Source organism: Hyperolius riggenbachi, chromosome 2 (genome assembly GCF_040937935.1).
Source record: "Hyperolius riggenbachi isolate aHypRig1 chromosome 2, aHypRig1.pri, whole genome shotgun sequence".
NCBI classification, from domain to species: domain Eukaryota; kingdom Metazoa; phylum Chordata; class Amphibia; order Anura; family Hyperoliidae; genus Hyperolius; species Hyperolius riggenbachi.
The window spans coordinates 537813370-537838489 of NC_090647.1; the positions used below are offsets into that span (position 1 = coordinate 537813370).

Sequence of the window (25120 nt, forward strand, 5' to 3'; positions counted from 1 at the left end):
GGCAGCTGTAGAAGAACTACAAGTCCCAGCAGACACACGGGGCAGCTGTAGAAGAACTACAAGTCCCAGCAGACACACGGGGCAGCTGTAGAAGAACTACAAGTCCCAGCAGACACACGGGGCAGCTGTAGAAGAACTACAAGTCCCAGCAGACACACGGGGCAGCTTTAAATTAACTAGAAGTCCCAGCAGACACATGAGCAGCTGTAGAACTACAAGCCCCAGCAGATACATGGGGCAGCTGTAGAACTACAAGTCCGAGCAGACACATGGGCAGCTGTAGTTCTACAGCTGTAGATGAACTACAAGTCCCAGCAGACACATGGGGCAGCTGTAGATGAACTACAAGTCCCAGCAGACACATGGGGCAGCTGTAGAACCACAAGTTCCAGCAGACACATGGGGCAGCTGTAGAACCACAAGTCCCAGCAGACACATGGGGCAGCTGTAGAACCACAAGTCCCAGCAGACACATGGGGCAGCTGTAGAACCACAAGTCCCAGCAGACACATGGGCCAGCTGTAGATGAACTACAAGTCCCAGCAGACACATGGGGCAGCTGTAAAACCACAAGTCCCAGCAGGCGCATGGGGCAGCTATAGAACCACAAGTCCCAGCAGACACATGGGGCAGCTATAGAACCACAGCTCCCAGCAGACACATGGGGCAGCTGTAGAACCACAAGTCCCAGCAGACACATGGGGCAGCTGTAGAACCACAAGTCCCAGCAGACACATGGGGCAGCTATAGAACCACAAGTCCCAGCAGACACATGGGGCAGCTGTAGAACCACAGCTCCCAGCAGACACATGGGGCAGCTGTAGAACCACAAGTCCCAGCAGACACATGGGGCAGCTGTAGAACCACAAGTCCCAGCAGACACATGGGGCAGCTGTAGAACCACAGCTCCCAGCAGACACATGGGGCAGCTGTAGAACCACAAGTCCCAGCAGACACATGGGGCAGCTGTAGAACCACAAGTCCCAGCAGACACATGGGGCAGCTGTAGAACCACAAGTCTCAGCAGACACATGGGGCAGCTGTAGAACCACAGCTCACAGCAGACACATGGGGCAGCTGTAGAACCACAAGTCCCAGCAGACACATGGGGCAGCTGTAGAACCACAGCTCCCAGCAGACACATGGGGCAGCTTTAGAACCACAAGTCCCAGCAGACACATGGGGCAGCTGTAGAACCACAAGTCCCAGCAGACACATGGGGCCGCTGTAGAACCACAAGTCCCAGCAGACACATGGGGCAGCTGTAGAACCACAAGTCACAGCAGACACATGGGGCAGCTGTAGATGAACTACAAGTCCCAGCAGGCGCATGGAGCCGTGCTCACCTGAGCCCCACACTCGCTGGGCACAGCTGCCCGGGTGTCTATGGTGTGAGTGTGGAGCAGGCTGCGGTCTCTGGCGTCCAGCAGCACAGCCTTCACCGAGCTGGTGCCCACATCTATGCCCAGCACCATGGGGCCTCTCAGAAACTCCATTATCACACAGTGACAGGCAACACAGGACAGGCTCAGTGACAGGAGACAGCTTTATCATCACAGCGAAGCCTCCCCAGCAGCATTTATTGTCTCCGCTGCGGCAGCCATGCTGGGGGCGTCCCGCAATGCAACGCTATGAGGTCTGGGCTTCAGGAAAATGGCGCCGCCGCTGACAATAGGCAGGACGGTGCTGGCTGCTAATATCACCGGTGTGTCAGGAGTCTGTTACAATAGTAAACAAGGAAGAGGGAGGAGAGGGAGAGATCACACGGCTCTGCCAGCTGGATGGTGAGCCTGGGCTGCTAGCAGGGAGGAGGGGAGGACACCGGCTCAGGTGAGTGTGGGGACTGTCTGTCTATCTGTCTATCTATCTATCTCTGCCAACTGTCCCTCTTTGGGAGCCCTGTCCCTCTTTCCTCCTCATTTGTCCCTCTTTCAGGTCTTTGTCCCTCTTTCTATGTAAATATATATATTTCTCTACTAAAAATGTGTTTGACTCTAAACTTTATTCCCATCCTTTAAATTGATATATTACGAATTTTAAAATGTTACTATGAAGGAAAATGAAACAGGATAGAAAGGACCAGTGTGGTTTGAAGTATAAAACAACATATTTTTCTTATGTGTCCCTTTTGTTCTCATCTCAAAAATTTGGGAGGTCTATCTATCTATCTATCTATCTATCTATCTATCTATCTATCTATCTATCTATCTATCTATCTATCTATCTACTACAAACTTATCACATAGGAAAGACTGTAGCATAGCTGCTTGCTTGACTCCAAAATTCTACTTATTTCTTATATAAATGTATGGTTCGTGTCTTTGTTTTGTAATCTGGCTGGGACATTCGCTGATTTATCTGAGTTTGTATGTTGTGTTTGTGTGAGTTTTCAGGGCGCTAGCCCAGTTGTGGGTTCGTGACCACTGATTTGTAAAAAAATAGGGGATTCAGCAGTAAACACTATCCATACCACCAACTGAATTAGGTATAGTAGTGAGCACAACGAGTAGTTAGCTACCAGTGTGTAGCGCTACTCATAATCGAGATTTAAATTAGATAGCGCTACACGCGGCAGAGGTGGAGGTGGGGGGGGGGGGGGGCGGTAGCTTACAGTGGGTAGCTAAGGATCTGTGGGCCCCGATGCAAGTTTTACAATGGGGCCCCCCAAGCATTCTATAAATAACATTGGATACGGCGCACCAGAACTTTCCAATGGCAACTACAGAGTCAGAGGTGCCAGAAGGGGATGGGGAACAGCTAGTTAATGATTATCACTATTCAAAGTATTTACAGAAGTGATTATTATGAGCACAGGACCAATAGAGAGCTAATACTGCAGTTGAGGGAGGGCCCTTTGGGGCCCCGATGTGGTCGCAACCTCTGCAACCCCTATTGCTACGACCATGGTAGCTTAACTATGCTGCCACCTGTAGCCGATGTGTTCCACTCGCGGTCCACATAACTCCCCTACTTCCTCCTTCCGGGTTTGGAGGATGAAGTAGTGGAGTTACGTGAACTGGGAGTGGAACGCGCACCGGCTATAGGTGCACTAGTCTACTTTAGGGGACCCAGCGGAAAATATCATAGGGAACAGTTCTCCAATCACAGCGTCTGCTACGGCACAAAGCATTGTGATTGGCCGAATAGTGTGGGCGTAGTTTACTACAACCTATTGGAAACCTAGCAGTTCGAGAGGGAGCTGACCACCCAATCACGTTAGCAGTATTTCCCTATGAGGTTTCCTGCCGGATACCGTAAAAGACTAGCTTCCAAAAACTGTCCCCTCAGGCCCCAATCACACTTATCTGATTCTTCGTGCAGAATTGCTAATTTGATCTGCAGTTTTCTTTCTTTTTTTATGTGAGTTGCGATTTTTATTTATTTTTTTAAAATATTTTTTTATTTATTTTTTATTTTGTGCAGTTCACATTTAATGTAAGTCAATGGAAACACAGAAAAGTCACATTTGCTTTGTAGAAATTCCATAAGTTAATTAGATACATTCTTGAGTCATTAGTATGCAGATGCCTTTGATTTCAGGCAGTAAGCATTTGCATGTTATGAGAATTTGGTCACACCCATAATGACTTGTGTAGTAATTTCCTGTTCTATAAAGTGGAGTCTCCCAACAAACAAATTCAGTTTAACCACTGAGGGGTTTTACCCCTTGAACACCAGAGCAATTTTCACCTTTCAGCGCTCCTTCCATTCATTCGTCTATAACTTTATTATTACTTATCACAATAAAATGAACTATATCTTGTTTTTTTCGCCACCAATTAGGCTTTCTTTAGGTGGGACATTATGCCAAGAATTATTTTATTCTAAATGTGTTTTAATGGGAAAATAGGAAAAAATGTGAGAAAAAATTATTATTTTTCAGTTTTCGGCCATTATAGTTTTTAAATAATGCATGCTACTGTAATTAAAACCCATGAAATGTATTTGCCCATTTGTCCCGGTTATAAAACCGTTTAAGTTATGTCCCTATCACAATGTTTGGCGCCAATATTTTATTTGTAAATAAAGGTGCATTTTTTTCAGTTTTGCATCCATCCCTAATCACAAGCCCGTAGTTTATAAAGTAACAGTGTTATACCCTCTTGACATAAATATTTAAAAGTTCAGCCCCTAAGGTAACTATTTATGTTTTTATATATATATATATATATATATATATATATATATATATATATATATATATATATATATATATATATATATATATATATATATATATATATTAATTTTTTTGTTTTAATTACAAAAATAAATAAATTGGGGAGTGTAGGAGGTAATGAGTTATATTATTGTGGAAAACATATGTATTTGTATATGTAAAATGCTTTAGGGTGTAGTTTTACTATTTGGCCACAAGATGGCCACAGTGAGTTTGTTTACATGCGACCTGTAAGCGTCCGGAAGGACGCTTACAGGAAGCAGTACAAGGCTGGGAAAATCACAATGATCGCGCTGTTTCTAATAGAAGCAGCGGATCATTGTGGGGGCTTAGATCAACGAACGGGAATGGATTTTCCCGTTCATTGATCTCCAGGTGAGCGGGCGGCGGAGTTCACGAGCGGCGGGAGTGCGCGCACAAGCGGCGGGAGCGCGCGCACGAGCGGCGGGAGCGCGGACAGCAGCGGGAGCGCGGAAGGTACGGATTTCTCCGTCCCTTGGTTTTTTAGGGGGGAAAAAGGGACGGAGAAATTCGTACCGCGGGGGGTAAAGTGGTTAAGGGCTGGAACCCACTAGAGCGATGTGTGTTTGTTTGTTTTTTCCTTTTTTTTTTTTTTTGCGTTTAGGGAGGTTTTCAAAACGCTACCAATTTCCCTAAATGCTCAGCTAATGTTATTGGATGGGCCGAATTCCACTGGAGCGATTGCGATTACCAAAATCGCAAACGCAGGACATGCAGTAATTTTGAGCATTAGCGTTTTGCGTTAGTGTTTCTGCAATGTAAAGTATATAAACGCTGGTGTAATTGCTCGTCAAAACCTACACAGAGCGATTTGCTAGCCTTTTTACATTACTGCACACTGTAAAAAAAATGAAAATTAACTGAAAGGACCAATCAGAATTAAAAATAACTAATTGCAAATCGCTACACAATTGCTGGCAAAAACCTTACACTTTTTAAAATCGCTACCAAAATCGCCAGAAAACGCTCATGAAATTGCTTACAAAACGCACATTAAAAACGCTAGCGATTTGTAGTGGGTTCCAGGCCTAATAAAAGGGGGATGAGAGATTGTATGCTTTATAAATATCTGTTATCTGTGTAAATCTTTAAGGCTAAGTTCACAGTGGGACGTTAAAGTCGCGCGTTAAAACAGCATTTAACGCAGAATAACTCACTGCAATGAAAAATCAATGCCCTGTTCACAGTGCACACGTTGCGTTGGTGTCTAACGCTGCACGTTAAGTAAATGTACTGCATGCAGTGCGTTATACACGTTATTAGCTGCGTTGGACTGTTTGCACATGCTCAGTAATGACTTGGAAGCATACTTTTCATTGCCTGTATTTTTTACTGTATCTGCTGTATGCGACGGTAACGCTGCGTTGCCACTTTTTGGGCGCGTTGCGTTGTAAGCTTGCGGTGCGACTTTAACGTGGCATCAAAACGCAACGTCCCACTGTGAATCTAGCCTAAAGCCCAGGACCTACAGGAGGGATGTTTCTGACTTCAGAAATCACTGTGATTTCCATAATCGCAAAGTGCTGCTTTCTTCCCAGAGGGATTGCAGTAAATGCAGCAGAGTCAGGAAAATCACAAAGATGCTGCAGGACCTGCGATTGCAATTTGAGGTAATCACTTTATTGCCTTTCATTAGTCCAGTGCCTTTGGAATCGTCTGTGATTCCAAACTGTGGCTGAAAGCACTTCTGTGGTTCCCCAGCCCTTACACCCATTGACGTAGTTAAGGAGCTATGGGCCCCAGTGCAAGTTTTACATTGGGACCCCCTAGCACTCGATACAGAACAATTGATTTTGCGCACCAAAACCTGCCAAGGACAACCGCAGTGTCAGAGGTGCAAGAAGGGGATGGGGAACAGCCTGTTAATGATAACTACTATTCAAAGCATTTATAGAAGTGATTATCACCAGCACAGGGCCAAAAGAGAGCTAATACTGTGGTTGAGGGAGGGCCCCTCTGGTCCAAGGGCCCTGGTGCAGTCGCAGCCACTGCACCCCCTATTGCTACGCTACTGCTTACACCTGTACACTGTGAAATAATTAAAGCTAAATCCCCCCCCTGTATTTGTCACGCAGGTCTGACCAGCCTGAAGCGCTATGGAGCTACTACTGAAGAAACTACGTATCCTATTGGCCTTCGCTGTACTCCAGGCAGTAGCTCTGTGTGGTGAGTTACCATCAGCTGAGTATGGTCACATGTTCATTACAGGAAGAGATCTGATTGGTGGAAATGATTTACTGTTACATTGCAGCTGCTGAGCCCCTGTCACCTGGCCTGTGGTATGATGCTGCATTCAGAGTGTCCCTCCCAGATGTCGTGACCTTGGAAAATGGAGCCTCTAAAAACCTAACCATCACTGCCAGGTAAAGTGACTCTGCTAGTTACTGTTATTTCAAAAGGAAACTGCGCTGAGGGAAACATGGAGCCTGCCATTACTGGTCCCCTTAAAGAGGAACTTTGAGTGGCGGGAGGGGATGAAATCAATACATTGTAAAGTGAGAAGTGAAAAAATTAAAAAAATAGATCAATAAATGATTGATAATTTGCTTATCTTGTTTGATGGACCGTGGGCCTGCAGGTCATCATGTTGACTGCTCGCAGACAAGGAAAAAAACGGACAGCACCAACTGCCATTATCTATAAACACTGCCACTAACACTATGATAGGCCAAATGTTTATGTGTATGTGTGTGAGATATAAAATATATATATATATATATTTGCGCAGTGCTGCCCATAATTATTCATACCCCTGGCAAATTTTGATTGAAAGTTTCTTTTTTTCAACCAGCAAGTAATTTTTTGACAGGAAATGACATAGGTGTCTCCCAAAACATAATAAGACGATGTACAAGAGGCATTATTGTGGGGAGAAAAAACCCAAACATTTCTCAGATTTTATTTACATTTGAGCAAAAAGTGTCTGGTCCAAAATGATTCATACCCTTCTCAAACTGTCACAGGGCCAGTGCACACCACAAACCTCTCTAGCAGATCTGCAAAATGCTAGAGGTTTTTGGAGCAGATTTTCAGAGCGATTCTAGGCATAAGAGAGATTTTCTAAACATGCCTAGCGTTTTTGTGATGCAGTTTTCTTATATTGTTACAGTAAAGCTGTTACTGAACAGCTTCTGTAACAAAAATGCTTTCCTATACTTAAACATTTAGGCAGAAACGCCTCAGAAATCAAAAAAATGCTGCAGCCCCCGAGTTTGCGTTTGTGGAAAAAACAAACCGCTCTGGTGTGCACCATACCATTCACTTTCATTAGCCAAGCGGTTTTCCCCCTGCAAGCGTTTTAAAAAACGCTTCAGAACCGCTCTGGTGTGCACCAGCCCACAGTCTATAGGAAAATCCAAAGCTCTATACCATTCCAAATAGTCCAAACTGTTCTAAACATCCTAATTACCCTGATGAATTGGGAACAGCTGTTTTAATCAACTCAACAGGTGGAAAAACAGTAGCTCTCTGCACTTGGTTTGTGGACAGTCATGGCTAAGACAAAGGAGCTCACTGAGGACCTGCGGCTGCACACAGTGGCTGCTCACAAGTCAGGAAAGGGCTACAAGGCCATTTCTAAAGGTTTTCAATTTCCAGTGGCTACAGTGCAAAGTATTGCTAAAAAATACAAGATGTTCCATTACTATTACTATTCCCTTCCAGGCCGCCATGGCTAGTGGGCTAAAGACATAATTCAGCTTCCAGTAATTGCTGGCGACCGAATGACAGTGTTTTTGTAGTAAATTGTGCTATGTCTTTTGACGGCACCTTACTTACACACTGAGCTGCTATAGCTGTAATTCCTATTACCGCCTAAGGTGGCGCTGGCTGCACCCCTAATCTCCTGCGCTATTTTTACAGCACTAGAGGGGGTTTAGGCTGCTGACTGGGATGAAGTTTAATCCTGGGTTACAGTTCCTCTGTAAAATGAATGTGAAGTAGGATTAGAAGTATTATAAGTTGCGGGTTCCATGTTCCTAGATACTGTCCCTGATTCAATAAACGTTTTTCTTATACTTTGATCACTGTCCAGGGTATGTGGAAGCGTACCTCGATATTTGTAGACTGGTCGGTGGTTAATAGCTATGCTGGAAAACCATGTCCAACAGCTATGGTACTTCAGTGTTCTTCACAGGATTTTTTTCTAGCAGGGTGGCATGAAAAAGTAGCCGGGTGGGACACGATGGGGGGAAGGCAGTGCTGGCGCAACTCTGCTTACAGCATAGGAGGAGAATGAGGAGGCAAGCCAATCACAGCCGGGTGCTCCCAAAAATTAGCCGGGTGTACCACCCGGCTAAAAGAGCCTGGGGGTTCTCCCCACTTCCTGGAACTGCTCATTCCTGCTCTTCATTCCCTCCACCCCTTTTTTGGGGGGGGGCAGAACAAGCTGCTCTGCAGAGTGCTTGAGCAGCGTGTGTTCAGGGCTTGAACGCACTAACGCAGTTGTGTCCGCTTTTCAGCATCTGTAACATTGAGGGCTCGTTTCCATATAGCCCGCTTTCAGTCTGGTTTATGGAAACACGATCACAGGGTCATCAGAGAATGCATAAACTGTATTGTCTGATGTTCCCAAACATGCGCTGCACCACACCACTGAATCGCACCTCATGGTTGCCTGCATTTCGGGGCGATTGCGCCCGCGATCCCATTCAGTATAATGAATGGGATCACAAGCTCTACCCCCCCCCCCCCCCCCGTGTGTGACGTGCAAGGCAGAACCGTGCAGCTCTTTGTTGCACAGGAAACGAGCCCTGATGTGTTGCTGAAAAGTGGACACAACTGTGATACTGGGCTCAGGCCCTTAAGGAGTTCTGTCACCCGAAAGAACCATGAACCATTGCCTCAGCAAACAGAAAGCACGAGCGTGTACGGGGCCTGATGAACAATAGAAAGAGGTACAGGAGTATCACAGCCACAGGTTACCGGGTGGACAAGGGACTTCCAAAGGGTAATTCCACTACTGTAAACAAAATAAATAAAAAAAAAATACAGCTTTGGGCCAGTGAGGCGGCAAAAGCGGTATCACAAGGCCGATTCCGCATTGATTTCATGCTGAAAATCTGATCGGAAATCAGCCTGCGGTGTATGGGCAGCAGACAGATCTCTCTCTAATCAGATTCAGTCAGAGAGAGATTTGCCTCTTGGTTGAATGTGCCCATCACCACTAGATGTATTGCTAGCGTTACAGAAATTGGTAGTTACGAATGTCAAATGTGGCAGCCAGCTACCAAATATGGGCCTTTCACACTGGTACGGTGCGTCATTTTACCGCACTTCACCGCTATGCTAATGAAAGCCTAAAGGTAGCCATACACTGGTCGATTTGCCATCAGATTCGACCAACAGATAGATCCCTCTCTGATCGAATCTGATCAGAGAGGGATCGTATGGCTACCTTTGCTGCAAACAGATTGTGAACCGATTTCAGCCTGAAACCGTTCACAATCTGTTGTGGTGGTGGTGCTGGTGCTGCTGCCGCCGCCGTTCCCACCTGCCGCCGCCATACATCACCTGATTCGCCGGCGCGACTGCCCCCGGTCACCGCTGCTCCGTCTCTGCTCTGGTCTCCAGGTCCGGCATGCTTTACTTCTTCCTGCCCGGCAGGAAGTTTAAACAGTAGAGCGCCCTCTACTGTTTAAACTTCCTGCCGGGCTAGAAGAAGTGAAGCATGCTGCACCCGGAGACCAGACCAGCGCGGAGACAGAGCAGCGGTGACCGGGGGCAGTCGTGCCGGCGGAGCAGGTAATGTATGCCGGCTCTATTGCGTCGGTCGTTGGGTACTCGAACGCACTAGCGACGCGCACCCTACCTGCGAGCGATCGACGGTAATTTTCCGCACGGAGCGATTGACGGGATCGGACGAAATGTATCGAAATTCGGCATGTTGCGGGAACGATGTGACAGCAGATTCGATCCCAGTGATCGAATCTGCTGTCGATCTGGCGGGAATCGGCCTAGTGTATGGCCAGCTTAAGGGTGCTTTCATACAGCATGCCGTGAGCCAGAAGTCAACAATCTTCCACGAGCTCATACCGACGTTACCACGCAACCACTGTGGTGACATGTGGCAGACCGAAAGTCATGTAAGTCTATGGTGACGCAGGAATTTTAGAAATGGTGGTGGCGGTGTGCAGGCGCAGAAGCGTATTTGTACATTTCCCTTCTGTATTTCCGAAACAGGAAGTGATTGCAAGCGAGCGTCACTTCCTGTTTGGATGTGAGCCAGAAGGGGTTTACCACGTATTACCACGGTAACCCCTGAAGGCTTGTTTTTGGCGGTGCTGTGCGGCCCCGCTGCTGCCAATCCACAGTCTGAGGCCGGCCTCACAATGGCTCCTGCTCTGAGCAGGCAATTACCCATGAAGCAGTGTGGTGGATTCTGAATAGTTTGTATTCCAGACAGAGTAACGTTGCCATGGCTGCGATGAAGTGCAAATGTCCACTTTAGAAAAAGGAACTGAAGAGAGAGGAACATATTAATTTCCTTTTAACCCATTAACAACTTCAAACAACATTCTTCATTTGAAGACTGCTGTGCAATGTAAACGTTTGCTAGCAAATCTCATCTGACTGCCTAGTGCAGCCTAACAAGCGGGTGGCAGGGAGCAGTTACAGTTCCCTGTTCCGGACGACTTCTTCACTTCCTCCACCTGCAGCTCTGAACTTACGACAGGTCTTCTGGGTCCCGATCACATCCGATCACGTGATATGACGTGATCAAGATCCAGGAGACCTTGCCAACTTTATAGTGCCACCCAGTGGTGGAAGAGGGGTGATAGAAGAGATGGAAGATACTTTTCCCATTATCCCTCTTTCACCACTGGGTGGCACTATAAAGTTAGCAAGGTCTCCTGGATCTTGATCACATGTCATATCATGTGATCTGGACCCAGAAGACCTGTCGGAAATTCAGAGCTGCAGGTGGAGAAAGAGAAGAAGGTGATCAGAACCAAGAAGACATGTCAGGATTCCATTGCTGCTACAGTGGTGGAAGAAGAAGCCGATCCAGCCGTCTGGACAGGTAAGTATAGACGCTCCCTGACGCCCACTCTGCATACCCTGCCGAGCCTGCCAGGCTGGGGGAGCCACATTTACCCAGCAGTAGAAAAGATTCAGCCCTGTAGCCAAATAAAATTTTACTTTAGTTGGCTGCTAATGGGTAAAGGGAACCCGAGGTGATATGAAGGCTGCCATATTTATGTCCTTTTAAGCACTACCAGTTGCCCGGCAGCCCTGCTGATCTATTTGGATGCAGTAATGTCTGAATCACACCACAAAAAAACATGCAGCTAATCTTGTCAGATCTGACAATGTCAGAAACACCTGATCTGCTGCATGCTTGTTCAGGGTCTATGGCTAAAAGTATTAGAGACATAGGATCAGCAGGATAGCCAGGCAAATGGTATTGCGTAAAAGGAAATAAATATGGCAGCCTCCATATTACTCTCACCTCAGGTTCACTTTAAATAATACTAATTGCCTGGCAGTCCTGCTGATCCACCGTCTCTAATAATTTTAGCCATTGACCCTAAATAAGCAAAATAAGCATGCTGTTGTGTCTGACTGAAGTCAGTGGTTTGGCTGCATGCTTGTTTCAGGTGTGTGATTTAGACACTACTGTAGCCAAAAAGCTTAGCAGGATGTCTGGCAAGTGGTATGGTATAACAGAAAATAAATATGGCAGCCTCCATATATCTCTGTTACGGTGCCCTTTAATCCTTAATCACAACCCCTTTCCCTGTGGATCTGCGGATTAACGTTGACCTTTAGGAAATACACGCAACTTTGTGAAGGTGAATTTTAATGAGATAAGGGGGGAAAAAACCCTTACCTATGAGAATTGTTACTCAGAAGCTGTTTGCATTTGAAGGGTTTATTATCAGTTGAGCTTTATGTCGACTTTCTTGGTCACACCTGTTTGTTTTTCCTGTTTTTACCTTTTTGTAGTCCTTTCAACGAGACGGCCGCATTCTCCTTCAACATTACCTACTCTTCTATGAACAAAACCATCGTCCGTCTTCCAGAACAGGTAAGTTCTATATGCTGTGTGTGCAGGGCCGGTCCTATACTGTTTGCTGCTTGCGGCAAACTTGTGAGGATGCCTCCCTCCCCCTGGAATTGAATGATCGCACAGCACCCAATAATTTGCACTGCATGTTATAGCTTTAGTGAGCTCCCAAAAAACACCCTCAGTATAGGTAGGTAGCCAGTTATAGGTGCCCTCAGTGTTGGTAGTTAGGTACAGTTGCCCGCCAGGTATAGGTGCCCCCAGTATAGGTTGAGCAGGCACTCTCTTCACTTCCTGTTTCTGCCTGGTGCTGTCCCCAGACTTCTGCTGCCCGAGGAAGTTGCCTCACTTGGCATCATGGGTGGACCAGGCCCGTGTGTGTGCCCTGTATAATGTCACCTACAGGACCTCTGTCACCAATAATCCTGTTTTTTTTTAAACCATATCCTTAGGCTTGGGTAAGGGCTGGTTCACACTTGAGCGCCTACAGCGCTTTGCTGATCGCTGGCAATGGTCTGTAAGAGGCCAGTAACAATGGCCAGTGCTCTTCAATTTATTTATTAATGACCTAGTAGATGCAGTAGTGAGCAATGTTGCTATTTTTGCAGATGATACAAAATTGTGCAGAATCATCAACTCTCAGGAAGATAGTGTCATATTGCAACAGGATCTGGATAGGATGGCTATATGGGCACATACATGGCAGATGAAATTCAATGTTGACAAATGTAAAGTCATGCATTTTGGTCGCACCAATGGTCTAGCACCATACAAAATAAATGGGATACAGTTGGGGACCTCAAACTTGGAGAAGGACTTGGGAGTACTCATCGACAACAAGTTAAATAATCGTACTCAATGCCAAGCCGCTGCAGCTAAAGCTAACAAAATTTTTGGGATGCATTAAAAGGGAAATAAAAACTCGAGATGCTAGCATAATATTGCCCCTGTTTAACTCTCTAGTAAGGCCACATCTGGAATATGGAATTCAGTTCTGGGCACCACATTACAGGAAAGATATTGCAGTTTTAGAGCAGGTGCAGAGACGAGCAACAAAATTGATATGTGGGATGGAAGGTCTCACTTACCAAGAAAGGTTAGATAAACTGGGTTTATTTAGTCTCGAGAAAAGACGCCTTAGAGGGGATCTAATTAACATGTATAAATACATCAGAGGGCAATATAATAGCTTGGCGGATGAGCTTTTTGTCCCTAGGCCTTCTCAAGGACTAGAGGACATGATCTGCGCATGGAGGAAAAACGTTTTATCCATTTATTTAGGAAAGGGTTCTTTACAGTAAGAGTGATTAAGATGTGGAATGCATTGCCACAGGAAGTCGTTATGGAAAACTCTATACCTGCATTTCCTTGCGTTGAAAGACATCCATGGCTACAATTACTAGGTAATGCCTAATGATGTTGATCCAGGGATTGCCATCTGGAGTCGGGAAATACTTTTTTTCCCTTTTGGGGCTAATTGGACCATGCCTTGTGGGGGTTTTTCGTCTTCCTCTGGATCAACAGGGATATGTGAGGGAGCAGGCTGGTGTTGTACTTTGTTCTTTGGTTGAACTCAATGGACGTATGTCTTTTTTCAACCCAAATAACTATGTAACTATGTAATGACTGTATGCAAGTGTATGTATGTAAATTTGCATGGTAAATATTGTTTTTAAACAGATTCTGTTTTATTAAAGAGGTACTGTTTTATTAATTTTATTAAAGAGGTACTTCAGCCTAAACAAACATACTGTCATTAAGTTGCATTAGTTATGTTAATTAAAATAGATAGGTAATATAATATCTTAACCACCCTGTTTGAAAAGAACAGGCAAATGTTTGTGATTTCATGATGGCAGCCATCTTTTTGGTTGAAAGGAGGTGACCGGGAGCATGAGACAGTTCCAACTGTCCTGTGTCCTGAACACCTCTCCCAGTTGCTAGGCAACATGAATAACAACATAGGAAATCTCATCACGCTCTGCACAGCATCAGGGAAAAAAAGCCTGGGCTTTTTTTCTTTGATGGGTGGAGCTTAGATAAAATGCAGCTAAAAATGATGCTTTGGTAAGAAAAACAAAGTTCTGAGGCTGTGAAACTGTTAAAGAAACACCAAGCCTCTTCAGTTCTGCTGAGTAGATTTTTAGTCTGGAGGTTCACTTTAAGTTTTCAGTACAAACAGAACAATTATGCATAATCAACACAATATCACCCCCCCCCCCCAATCCCTCTGACCCCCCCACCCTCCCCAAGATACATGACCTTGAAAAAAACGAAGAGCGCACTGATCAACGAAGTCCAGTCTTCCACAGTTGGTGGTTGTGGTTTTATCCAATTCAAGATAACTGACTCTTTTGGCGCTATATGTATATTAAAAATCAATAGTAGTAGTAATAATAGCATTTAGCTCAGGGGTGGGCAAACTTTTTGACTCGTGGGCCAAGCGATCTCAAATCTCCATGGCGACAGCCGATCTCCATGGCCACAGCGTGTTGCTCTTCATGTGACCCAATGTGACTGGAGGCAGATCACATGACACTGCTGTAGCCATGGAGATCCGTGCTGGAAGCTACGATTGGATGAGCCTGTTATGCTCCACTCACAACTCTGCATAGGAAGGGAGAGAGGAGAGGTAGCACTGAACCAGGCCAGGCCCTGAAGAAGCGGATCTGGTACGGCCCTCGGTCCATAGTTTGCCCACCCCTGATTTAGCTGTATGCTGGAAGGAGAGAGAACACAACTCTAATTTTCACCTGAAGAACATTGCAAAAATCAAGCACCTCATCCCCCCAGAAGATCTGCCAACCTTAGTCCACGCCTTCATCACATCCCGACTGGACTACTGCAATGCTCTCTACACTGGCCTTCCAAAAAAGGTCTTGCACCGCCTACAGCTGATACAGAATACTGCTGCCAGACTGCTAACCAACCAACCCCGTCACTGCCACATAACGCCAGTCCTGCACTCCCTTCACTGGCTACCTATAGAATGGAGGGTCCTATTCAAGATCGGCCTACTGACATTTAAATCCCTGAATAATCTAGGCCCTGGATACATGAAAGATATGTTGCAGCTACGTAGCAATCCCCGCATTCTCAGATCCACAGGTTCTAATAATCTAATCATACCCACAGTCCACTTGGAATCTTTTGGTCCCAGAGCCTTCTGTCATGCTGCCCCTACGTTTTGGAACTCCTTACCTCAACAGATCAGGACAGCTCCATCCCTGGGTGTGTTTAAATCCAGACTGAAAACCCACCTGTTCAGTTTGGCATTTGCAGAAATATAACTTTTGTTGTGTGAATACTTCATCCTACTACCAATTACTGAATCTGAGAGAGCCTAAGCGCTTTGAGTCCTATGGGAAAAAAGCGCTATAGAAATGTTATTGTATTGTATTATTGTATTGTAATGTGGAAAGCTCAGTAAATCTGCTGAGTCATCAGTTCTATTTTCAGACTAGTCACACTTACCGGATACTGGTGTCACATGATGAGCAGCGTATGATCTTTCTCTCTGTACTGAAAACCATTACGTGATCCTATAAACCACAATGATTGAGCAGCCTTTGCTGTATGAATGTGCAAGCAGTTTTTTTAGAAACCATAACATGAAGAGGATGTATATGGTAGCTATACATCTACCAATACCATTAGCCTTAAAGTGAACATGAAGTGAGAGTGATATGGAGGCTGCCATATTTATTTCCTTTTGATCCCCCTGTCTGTGATTTGAACCGGGGACCCAGCGCTGCAAGGCGAGGGTGCTAACCACTATGCTACCGTGCTACCCATGGAAAGGGAATACGATGTTGTGCAAGGTGTGTGATATCCTCTCTGTGTTTCTGCTGATGCAGGTGCTCCTGTTACCCGGCTCCGATCACTCTGACTTCCCAGTGGCTGCAGAGGACGTGGGACAAGTCACAGCCTATCTGTACAGCAATGCTTCACACACAGCTGGGTCAGTTCACAAGCCTGTTTATCCATGCTGAGAGGAAAGACCTCGTCACCTCATGAATGCTGAGTACTGCTTCCCATGCTGCTTAAAGGACTTACAAGGCGAAATGTAAAAAAAAAGTTCAGTACCTGTAGCAAATTTGAATGCACTTAGGACACCATCCACGCCCTCGTGCAATTCCGCCGGGTCCCCGCTGCTTAATCTCCCGTCAGGCCAGCTCCCGACCCCACAGCCCGGGTCGGGCTCTCATGCCTCTTCTAAAATGTCTGCCTGAGCTGGCCGCTGCTGCGCAGTCCGCACAGACGCAAGTGTGGCCTGTAGTGTGGAGCGGGTGGGGGGGGGGGAGGCCCTAGAGCTGCACAGCCGCGGCCAGCTCAGGTGGACATTTTAGAGGAGGCATGAGAGCCCGACCCGGGCTGTGGGGTCGGGAGCCAGCCCAGGGGGAGATTAAGCAGCGGGGACCCAGCGGAACTGTGCGGATGGCGTCCTCCGTGCATTCAAATTTGCTACAGGTACTGAACTTTTTTTTTTTTTTTTTATCTTTTACATTCCGCCTCGTAAGTCCTTTAAAGCGGATCCGAGATGAATAACTAACTATAAAGGTAGCTATACACTGGTCGATTTGCCATCAGATCGACCAACAGACAGATCCCTCTCTGATCGAATCTGATCAGAGAGGGATCGTATGGCTGCCTTTACTGCAAACAGATTGTGAATAGATTTCAATATGAAACCGATTCACCATCTGCTGAGCTGCCGCCTGTCCCCCCCCCCACCCCCCGGCATACATTATCTGAGGCTGGCTCCCGGGCGTGATGTCCCCGTCATGTGGCACCTCTGTCTCCGGCATCCACATATAACTTACGCTATCACACCAGTGACAGCGGAAGTTCAAATAGAGCGCCCTCTATTTGTACTTCCGCTGTCACTGCAGTGACAGCGGAAGTTATACGAGGATGCCGGATAGCCGGAGGTGCCAGCAGTGACGGACGGGATGCCCAGGAGCCAGCCTCAGGTAATGTATACCTGCGTCGAAAGGCCCCGAATCGTACGCCGCAAGCAACGCGCTCCCTAACCGTGGACGATCGACGGTAATTTTCCGCACGGCGCGATCGACGGACCGATTGATATCAGGAGGAAATCAATCGGTCGGGAGCGTTTAGCGCAAACTATTTGACAGCAGATTCGATCCCAGTGATCGAATGATCGGCGGGAAATCGGGCCAGTGTATGGCCAGCTTAACAAGTAACTTGTCTATATATCTTATCTAAAGTTTAGATAGTTTACACAGCAAATCTAGCTGCAAACAGCTTCAAAAGTTTATGATTATTTATTCATGTGTTACAATGAGGGCAGCCATGTTCTGTTTGTCACATTGTCACAGGCTGAGGGCTGGAGATGCTATCAGCTTGCCTGTGTGTAAATTCAGTCCCCTCTCCTCCACCCTCCTCCCCTCTGCCTCTGAAATCAATGGCTAGTAACCTCCTCCTCCTCCTGCCCAGACTGAGCTCCCATAAGCCCTTGCTACACTGCCAAGGCACTGTATAAAAGCTGTGGACGAGGCTTGTTTAGTTTAGTTTATAGGGAATTTGATTATTAAAACAAAATGTAGTATTTGGCTTGAGAAATGCCTCAATAATAAATAAATGAAATATAGGGAAGGAACACAATTATGCAATGAGTAAAAGTTTATCTCGGATCCACTTTAAATGATACACAGTGATATCAGTGGCTGTACAGGGGGAAATACTTGCTGCCTGTGCAGAACTGAACAGCCACTATCCCCAAAAAACATTTTACCATTTAAAATACATTCATATAGCATACATTTATCCCAGCGTACAATGCACCATAAATTACAGCAAGGTCTGAGTTATCCGGAATTTTGCAACCGGAAGTCTCAACTAACTGGCATAGCTGAGGGGGGTAATGGGATCAGTGCTTTGGGGGGTTTTCAGGGAAGAAAATACTTACCAAGCCTCCAGGTGCTGCCTTTTACTGTTCCTGCAACTCTCTTCGGCTTTCCGTTGTCCTCTGTGTACGACTGTGTAAGCTGCTAAGAGCTACATGAAGGATAGAAGATGGGGAGGGGAGAGGTGGTTTTCCACCTTCGAGGTATGTATCCATATATCCATATGTACCCCTTGCACACCTCACAGGTTCCCTTTAATTAAAGGCTTTGTTTAATGGATACCCGAAGTGACATGTGACATGATGAGATAGACATGTGTATGTACAGTGCCTAGCACACTAATAACTATGCTGTGTTCCTTTTTTTCTTTCTCTGCCTGAAAGAGTTAAATATCAGGTATGTAAGTGGCTGACTCAGTCCTGACTCAGACAGGAAGTGACTACAGTGTGACCCTCACTGTTAAGAAATTCCCCTTTTTATCTTTCTTGCTCTCAGAAGCCATTTTCTGCTAGGAAAGTGTTTTATAGTTGGAATTTCTTATCAGTGAGGGTCACACTGTAGTCACTTCCTGTCTGAGTCAGGACTGAGTCAGCCACTTAAATACCTGATATTTAACTCTTTCAGGCAGAGAAAGAAAAAAAGGAACACAGCATAGTTATCTGTGTGCTAGGCACTGTACATACACATGTCTATCTCATCATGTCACATGTCACTTCGGGTATCCTTTAATCCCCATCTTACCTTTGCTACACAACAGTAAAAGAAGTATGATTTTATAGATACAAATAATGCCATTGAAACTAGAAAATGGAATAATAAAAATGTAATATTGGTCCTAATAAAGAATTTAAAGGATACACAAGGTAACTGGTATATAGAGGCTGCCATATTTATTCTCTTTTAATCAATACCTGTTGCCTGGCTGTCCTGCTGATCCTCTGCCTCTAATACTTTTAGCCATAAACCCTGAACAAACATGCAGCAGATCAGGTATTCTGACTCCGCTTTTACTGGATTAGCCATATGCTTGTTCCAGGGTTTCAACTCAGACACTACTTATGCCAGAAGATCAACTGGGCTGCCAGGCAACTGGCATTGTTTACAAGGCAATAAATATGGCAGCCTCCATATCCCTCTCACCTCGGGTATATTTTAACCACGTTAGCCCACAGGACGTAGCTCCGACGTCCAAATATGCATGCTGGACGTAGGAGCTATGTCCATGAAAAAACGGAGCCGCTGGGGTGTGCAGGACGCCTGTTAGCCCGGGGATCAATGAATGGGAAAGCAGTTCCCATTCATTGATCTAAGTCCCTTAGAACAAAAGCCGTGATTGTTCTGTTACACATCCCCTCTTCACTTCCTGTAAGTACTCTTACAGGAAGCAAAACAAACAAACAAACAAAAAAAACTGTGGCCATCTTGTGGCCAGATAGTAAAACTACATCTACATACATTTTTGTTTTTAAATGAATAGACCTGTTTACATTTGAAATTAACTGTTTACCTCCCACACACCCAAAAATACTCAAATACAATTTTTAATTAGAAAAAAATTACAATAATAAAAAAAAAAAACATAAATAGTTACCTAAGGGTCTGAACTTTTTAAATATGCATGTCAAGAGGTTATAATACTAATATTTTTTAAATGATAAGCTTGTAAATAGTGATGGGCGCAAAACTGACAAAAATGCACCTTTATTTCCAAATAAAATATTGGCGCCATACATTGTGATAGGGATATCATTTAAATAGTGTAATAACCGGCACAAAATGGGCAAATAAAATACGTGGGTTTTAATTATGGTAGCATATATTATTTTAAAGCTATAATGGCTGAAATCTGATAAATGATTTTTTTTTCCATTTTTCTCTTAATATTCCCATTAAAATACATTTAGAATAAAAAACTTCTTAGCAAAATGTACCACCCAAAGAAAGCCTGATTGGTGGCGGAAAAAACAAGATATAGATTATTTCATTGTGATAATTAGTGATAAAGCTATTGGTGAATGAATGGGAGGTGAAAATTGCTCGGATGCATAAGGTGAAAAATCAGTAAAGGCTGAAGTGGTTAAAGCTGTTACTGTGCATGTCTTTTCATGCTGGGCTTAGACTGAGTGATTTTAGCAGTGTTTGTGTTTGCAGGCCCAGGATCCGGTTCCTGGTCATCCACAGCCTGGCTGTGCAGGTACTGGAGCAGGTCATCGGCTGGATTTATTTCTTTGCTTGGTCCGTATCTTTCTATCCACAAGTTTTTGAGAACTGGAGGAGAAAAAGGTAATTATTCTTGATTTATAAATCAACCAACATATTCCATGACGCTGTACAGAGTGAGAAACAAACATGGGGTTCATAATACAGACAATGGTATACACCAATATACAGATTTTGGTACACCAAAATACATACAATAGAGTCCTGGTTATCCTAACCGGCAGTAATGACTTACAAAGCTCCTGGGGCGACGGTCCTATTCAATACTACGGCTGCTGCCTCCTCTATATGGCTCCTAATGTCACCTGACCCGCATCATGTGACCTGCATGCTTCTGGAGCCGTACAGAGCGGATGCAGCAGAGAAGCTGGAAGCTGCAGGCAGTGAACAGGTCCGGCGTATGAAGCTCTTGTAAGTCGTTTCCTCTGTGCGCTGCTCTACATTCACTTTCAGGGGGTGTTAGATATGTGTTACAGAAAAACGGTAGCAAAAATCAACTTATGATGAATTGCCTGTGTAGTATAGCTAAGAAACAGATTAGTAGCATCGCATGGCTGTCTCCAGTAAAGCGCTGCCTCAGATCGCAGCGACGTACAATGTTAATAGACGGCAGTTTTCGCCATCTAACAGTCTCCGAGTGACGATCACCGATAGGAGACTGAAAGCTCCGTGAGAGAGTAGATGTGCGCGCATCGGCACTCGTGATCTCCTGCAAACCCCATAGGAAGCCATTCACGCCAATCGGCATGGAGTGGACCTGGGGCTGCCGCACTGCTCACACCAATCGGCGTGGAGCAGTCAGCAAGAGGTTAATTAACCTCCCTGGCGGGAAGCCCAACACAGTGTCAGGCTAGCCATCGCAGGGGATCGCATGGCCCCGGGAGGATTTTTTTTAAAATAAAATTTGTTTTATATTCTTCAGCTAGCACTTGGCTAGCTAACTATGCCCCCCAAGTGCCTCCGGTCCCCTCCGCTCTCCCCCTATAGCCGCCAATATACGTACCCCCCAGGGATCCTGCAATGGCGCAGCCTAATAATCAGCTCCAGGCTTCGCTATGGGGAGGATCGGGACTGTGCATGACGTCATGTCCGATTGTCGCCATAGCGAGGAGTGAAGCTAATTGGGAAGCTGCGGCGGTTATCTATTGCCGGCGGCGATCGGGGGGGGGGGGGGGTCAGAGAGGTGCTGGGGGCTTTGCCGCACATAGTTAGCTAGCCTAGTGCTAGCTAACTGATACAAAACTATTTAAGAAAAATCCCTCCCGCGGACGCAGCCACTGTATCTGCGTAGCGCCAGGGAGGTTAAAGCTGAATTATTGCAAATACCTTCTGTTTTAAGAAGGCAAACCACACTGAATGAATGTGTCATACGGTATATGAAAGTGCTCCTCTTGTGTTGCAGTGTGGTGGGCCTGAGCTTTGACTTCCTGGCATTAAACCTCACTGGCTTCATAGCGTACAGCGTATTTAATGTTGGCCTCTACTGGATCCCGTACACCAGGGTAAGCATTTAGCTATTTATGTTTGTAAGTCCATAATCTCCTAGAAAGTCTACTGAAGTGTTAACACTGTAACTTCCCTTCCAGGAGCAGTTTTTACAAGTCTACCCCAATGGAGTGATCCCGGTGGATGCCAACGATGTGTTCTTCAGCCTCCACGCAGCCCTGCTGACCGTCATCACTATCATTCAGTGCTGTATATATGAGGTAAAGAGGCGTCGCCGCATGTTGGCTGATGTATCCGAGGTGTGGCGCAGAAACGGATTCAGATGAAACGGGACCTTAGGAAAGATGGCAGTTTTTGCCACCCGCTAATGATCACCTGGCTTTTTTTAATGGTTTGATAAGGGCTAGCATCCACCAGGCCCCTAGACTCTTTCCACGCCTTAGGCAACTGCCTAGCTTTGCCTTGTGGATGATCCGGCTGTGGCGTGACGACCTCTAGCAGCAATTGCTGTGCCCCTTTTGGGGGTTTTCAGGTTTCCATGAAGGGAACCTGTTACAAGAAACTTGTGGAATGTGCCATTGCTGACTTCCTGATACATTGTTCTCGCCAGTCTGCAATGGTAATTCCCTCCCTATAATTCTTTCTCAGTCATAGTGTACAACCACTTTTGGCTGTATAGAGGTGTCCGGACGCTAATGATAAAACAAGAACTTTAGTAAAAATAACGTAACAATTTTTTTTTACAATATTTATTTGTAAATATTTAAAGGGACACTATCAATTAACAAGTTTTTTTTCAACTGAGGTAGGAATAGTTTAGGAAGTGCTCTTAAAGCTGAATATAACCCTGCATTTCAACTTTGCTCTAAAACATTATTTACAGCATATTATATGCAACCAGCATTTTTTTTACTAGACCAGGATTGGAAGGGTTACACACAGAGCTTTAAAGCTCCGTGGAGAGAAATGTAGACGCATCCGAAGTTTAGATAGATACATTTAAGTAAACACAATGTAACAAGTGGTGAGTTTGACACACTCTCTGACTGTGCAGGAGCTGGAGGACAGCCAGAGAGTGTGTAACATTCCTCACTTGTTACATTGTGTTTACTTAAATGTATCTATCTAAACTTCGGATGCGTCTGCATTTCTCTCCACGGAACTTTAAAGCTCTGTGTGTAACCCTTCCAATGCTGGTCTAGTAAAAAAAAATGCTCGTTGCATATAATATGCTGTAAATAATGTTTTAGAGCAAAGTTGAAATGCTGGGTAATATTCCGCTTTAAGTACAGTGTAAACATTTCAATGCTTATCTTTTTGTTTAAAGTTATCCAATTTTTTTCACACTTACGGACGCCAAATCTGATGGGCTTCCCTTACACTACATTTGTTAACCCTGTGTGTGAGAGAGAAATCTCTCACTGCAGCTGCCTGTGTCTCTGACTGAGCTGTCTGCAGAGAGCAGAGGAAACTTATTTGTAATTGTGTGTGAAACCTGACACCCTCACCCCTGAGGCTTTTCCTATACTGTAACAATGCAGTCTGACATGCAAAGAACAAGATTGAAGCAGAGATTCACCTTTGCAAGTGGAACATTCCAACATAGCTAAAACTTACACACAATAAATTACAGCTTTTGCCTCTGATATTTAACATGAAAATTAGGAAAATGTTTACACAGCTACTTAGACATTATTTGTACGTTGTCATTTTAGAACACTTGGTTTGATAGAGTTCCTTTAGGACTCGTTCACATTGCGTTCCGTCCGCGTGTTGGGCGGGTTTTGTGAAGTTTTTTTTCCCACTATTCCCGGCGGTTACCTGCGCGTAGTTTTTTTTTTTTTATTAACGCTTTTCTAAGCGGTTTTGCTGAGCGATTGCGTCAGAAAGTGAACTCTTTGGTCCGGAAAAGAATAAATACAATGTATTTATTCTTAAAAATGCTCACGCAATCGCTGCACAAAGCACGATTTTGTGAGCGTTTTGCGTCTTCCTATACCTTCCATGCCTCAAAAATGTCCCAAGCACCGCTTATTTGAGCGGATCGGAAACGAACCGCTCAGATGTGAACTTTCTCATAGAGAATCATTGCACAAACGCTTTCAGGGCGATTTTGAAAATCGCCAGCGCTTAAAAAATGTTAAAAAATGTCCGTAGAGTGAACGAGCCCTGAATCTGTGTCTGCCATGGTGAGATCTTTCCTTATCCCTGAAATTGATCACAGGTGGCGACCTCTTTAGTTCTTTCAGGTGATCTCTGCAGAATGTTTGGTTACTGAGAGTTTTGAAGCCAGTACAAAATATACCTGGTCTCCCAGAATTCTCGGCAGGGGGAGGGATTCCGCATAGCTAATCAGCTATACATCACAGTAAGGGCAGGTTTACTTATTAATCTACAGCTATCGGAAGTGTTTCTAATGTGAAACCAAGAGAATTACCATAAAAGTGGGTAGCCTGAATAATTTACTGCATTCCACTAGAGGTCACTACAGGGCCTCTTTAAGTGGTAGATCAGGGAAAGGATTGTTGTCATCCAGATGTTGATCGTTCACCTATTCTGCACTGCTAAAGGACCACTATCATAAAAGATGTACAATACCTGTAAACGCAAAGAAGCACATTTCTCCCCCAGGAAAAATGCACTAGAGATGACTTGTTCCTATATTGCTGTCACAGGCAGTAAAAATCTGACAGATCTGAGAACTTTGCGACTAGACCATCTTCTCATGGGAGGCTTCTCAGGTTCTCCTTCATTCTTTGCAAAAGTACCTGGAAAGGAAGAAACCAAGGTGCCGGCCTGCCTCTATACTAGTTTGCTCACTATTTGGCAGTGTGATTGAGCAACTGCTATTCAATGAGTGATTTGATTTTAAAAATAAGGAAAACCCTGAGGATCTCACATGAGGAGATGGACTAGTCCAAAACCTGCAGATCTTTCAGATTTTAACTGCCTGTTGTAAGTAAAATTTCAGCCTTGATATTGTAAACAATACCTTTAGAATCTCACCCTGCTGTAGCTCTGTTGTCAGGGGTGTAACTAGAAATTACTGGGCCACCCTGCAACCCCCCCTCAAAACAGACATTGGAAAGGCAGGACAGGCAGGTGAAAACTGACAGCAGTGAAGCACCGCACGCATTCTCTATCAATTACATTAGTTTCTGTGATAAAACATGTTTTCACACATGCAGGCGCACATGGTATGCAGAAAACGCACAAAGCAAGCCGACAGACAAGTGTGCTCCCATCCTCAGCTTATTACATTCACTCTGTCCATCTCTGATGGAGATGAACTGGCTCTGCAGACTCCTCCAGCATCACTACAGTACAGAGCACTTGGGGAGGGGTAGAGAGGTTGGGGGCTGGGCGCTGTACACA

General features: G+C 45.1%; 2 protein-coding genes across 2 annotated transcripts in view; one reads left to right on the forward strand and one right to left on the reverse strand.

Annotated features, from left to right (window-relative positions):
• The window catches only part of SHPK (sedoheptulokinase), a 55622-nt gene extending 53932 nt beyond the window's left edge, over nucleotides 1–1690 (reverse strand). Inside the window, exon 1 of the mRNA XM_068270715.1 lies at nucleotides 1347–1690. Within this exon, the coding sequence (XP_068126816.1) occupies nucleotides 1347–1496 (150 nt within the window). The 5' untranslated portion in view covers nucleotides 1497–1690. The remainder of the gene's footprint in view (nucleotides 1–1346) is intronic.
• Nucleotides 1691–1714: 24 nt separating this feature from the next.
• Nucleotides 1715–25120, forward strand: part of CTNS (cystinosin, lysosomal cystine transporter) — a 30902-nt gene continuing 7496 nt past the window's right edge. Inside the window, exons 1-8 of the mRNA XM_068270716.1 lie at nucleotides 1715–1830; nucleotides 6277–6367; nucleotides 6453–6564; nucleotides 12149–12230; nucleotides 16067–16170; nucleotides 20231–20362; nucleotides 21702–21801; nucleotides 21886–22005. Of these exons, the coding sequence (XP_068126817.1) occupies nucleotides 6298–6367; nucleotides 6453–6564; nucleotides 12149–12230; nucleotides 16067–16170; nucleotides 20231–20362; nucleotides 21702–21801; nucleotides 21886–22005 (720 nt within the window). The 5' untranslated portion in view covers nucleotides 1715–1830; nucleotides 6277–6297. The remainder of the gene's footprint in view (nucleotides 1831–6276; nucleotides 6368–6452; nucleotides 6565–12148; nucleotides 12231–16066; nucleotides 16171–20230; nucleotides 20363–21701; nucleotides 21802–21885; nucleotides 22006–25120) is intronic.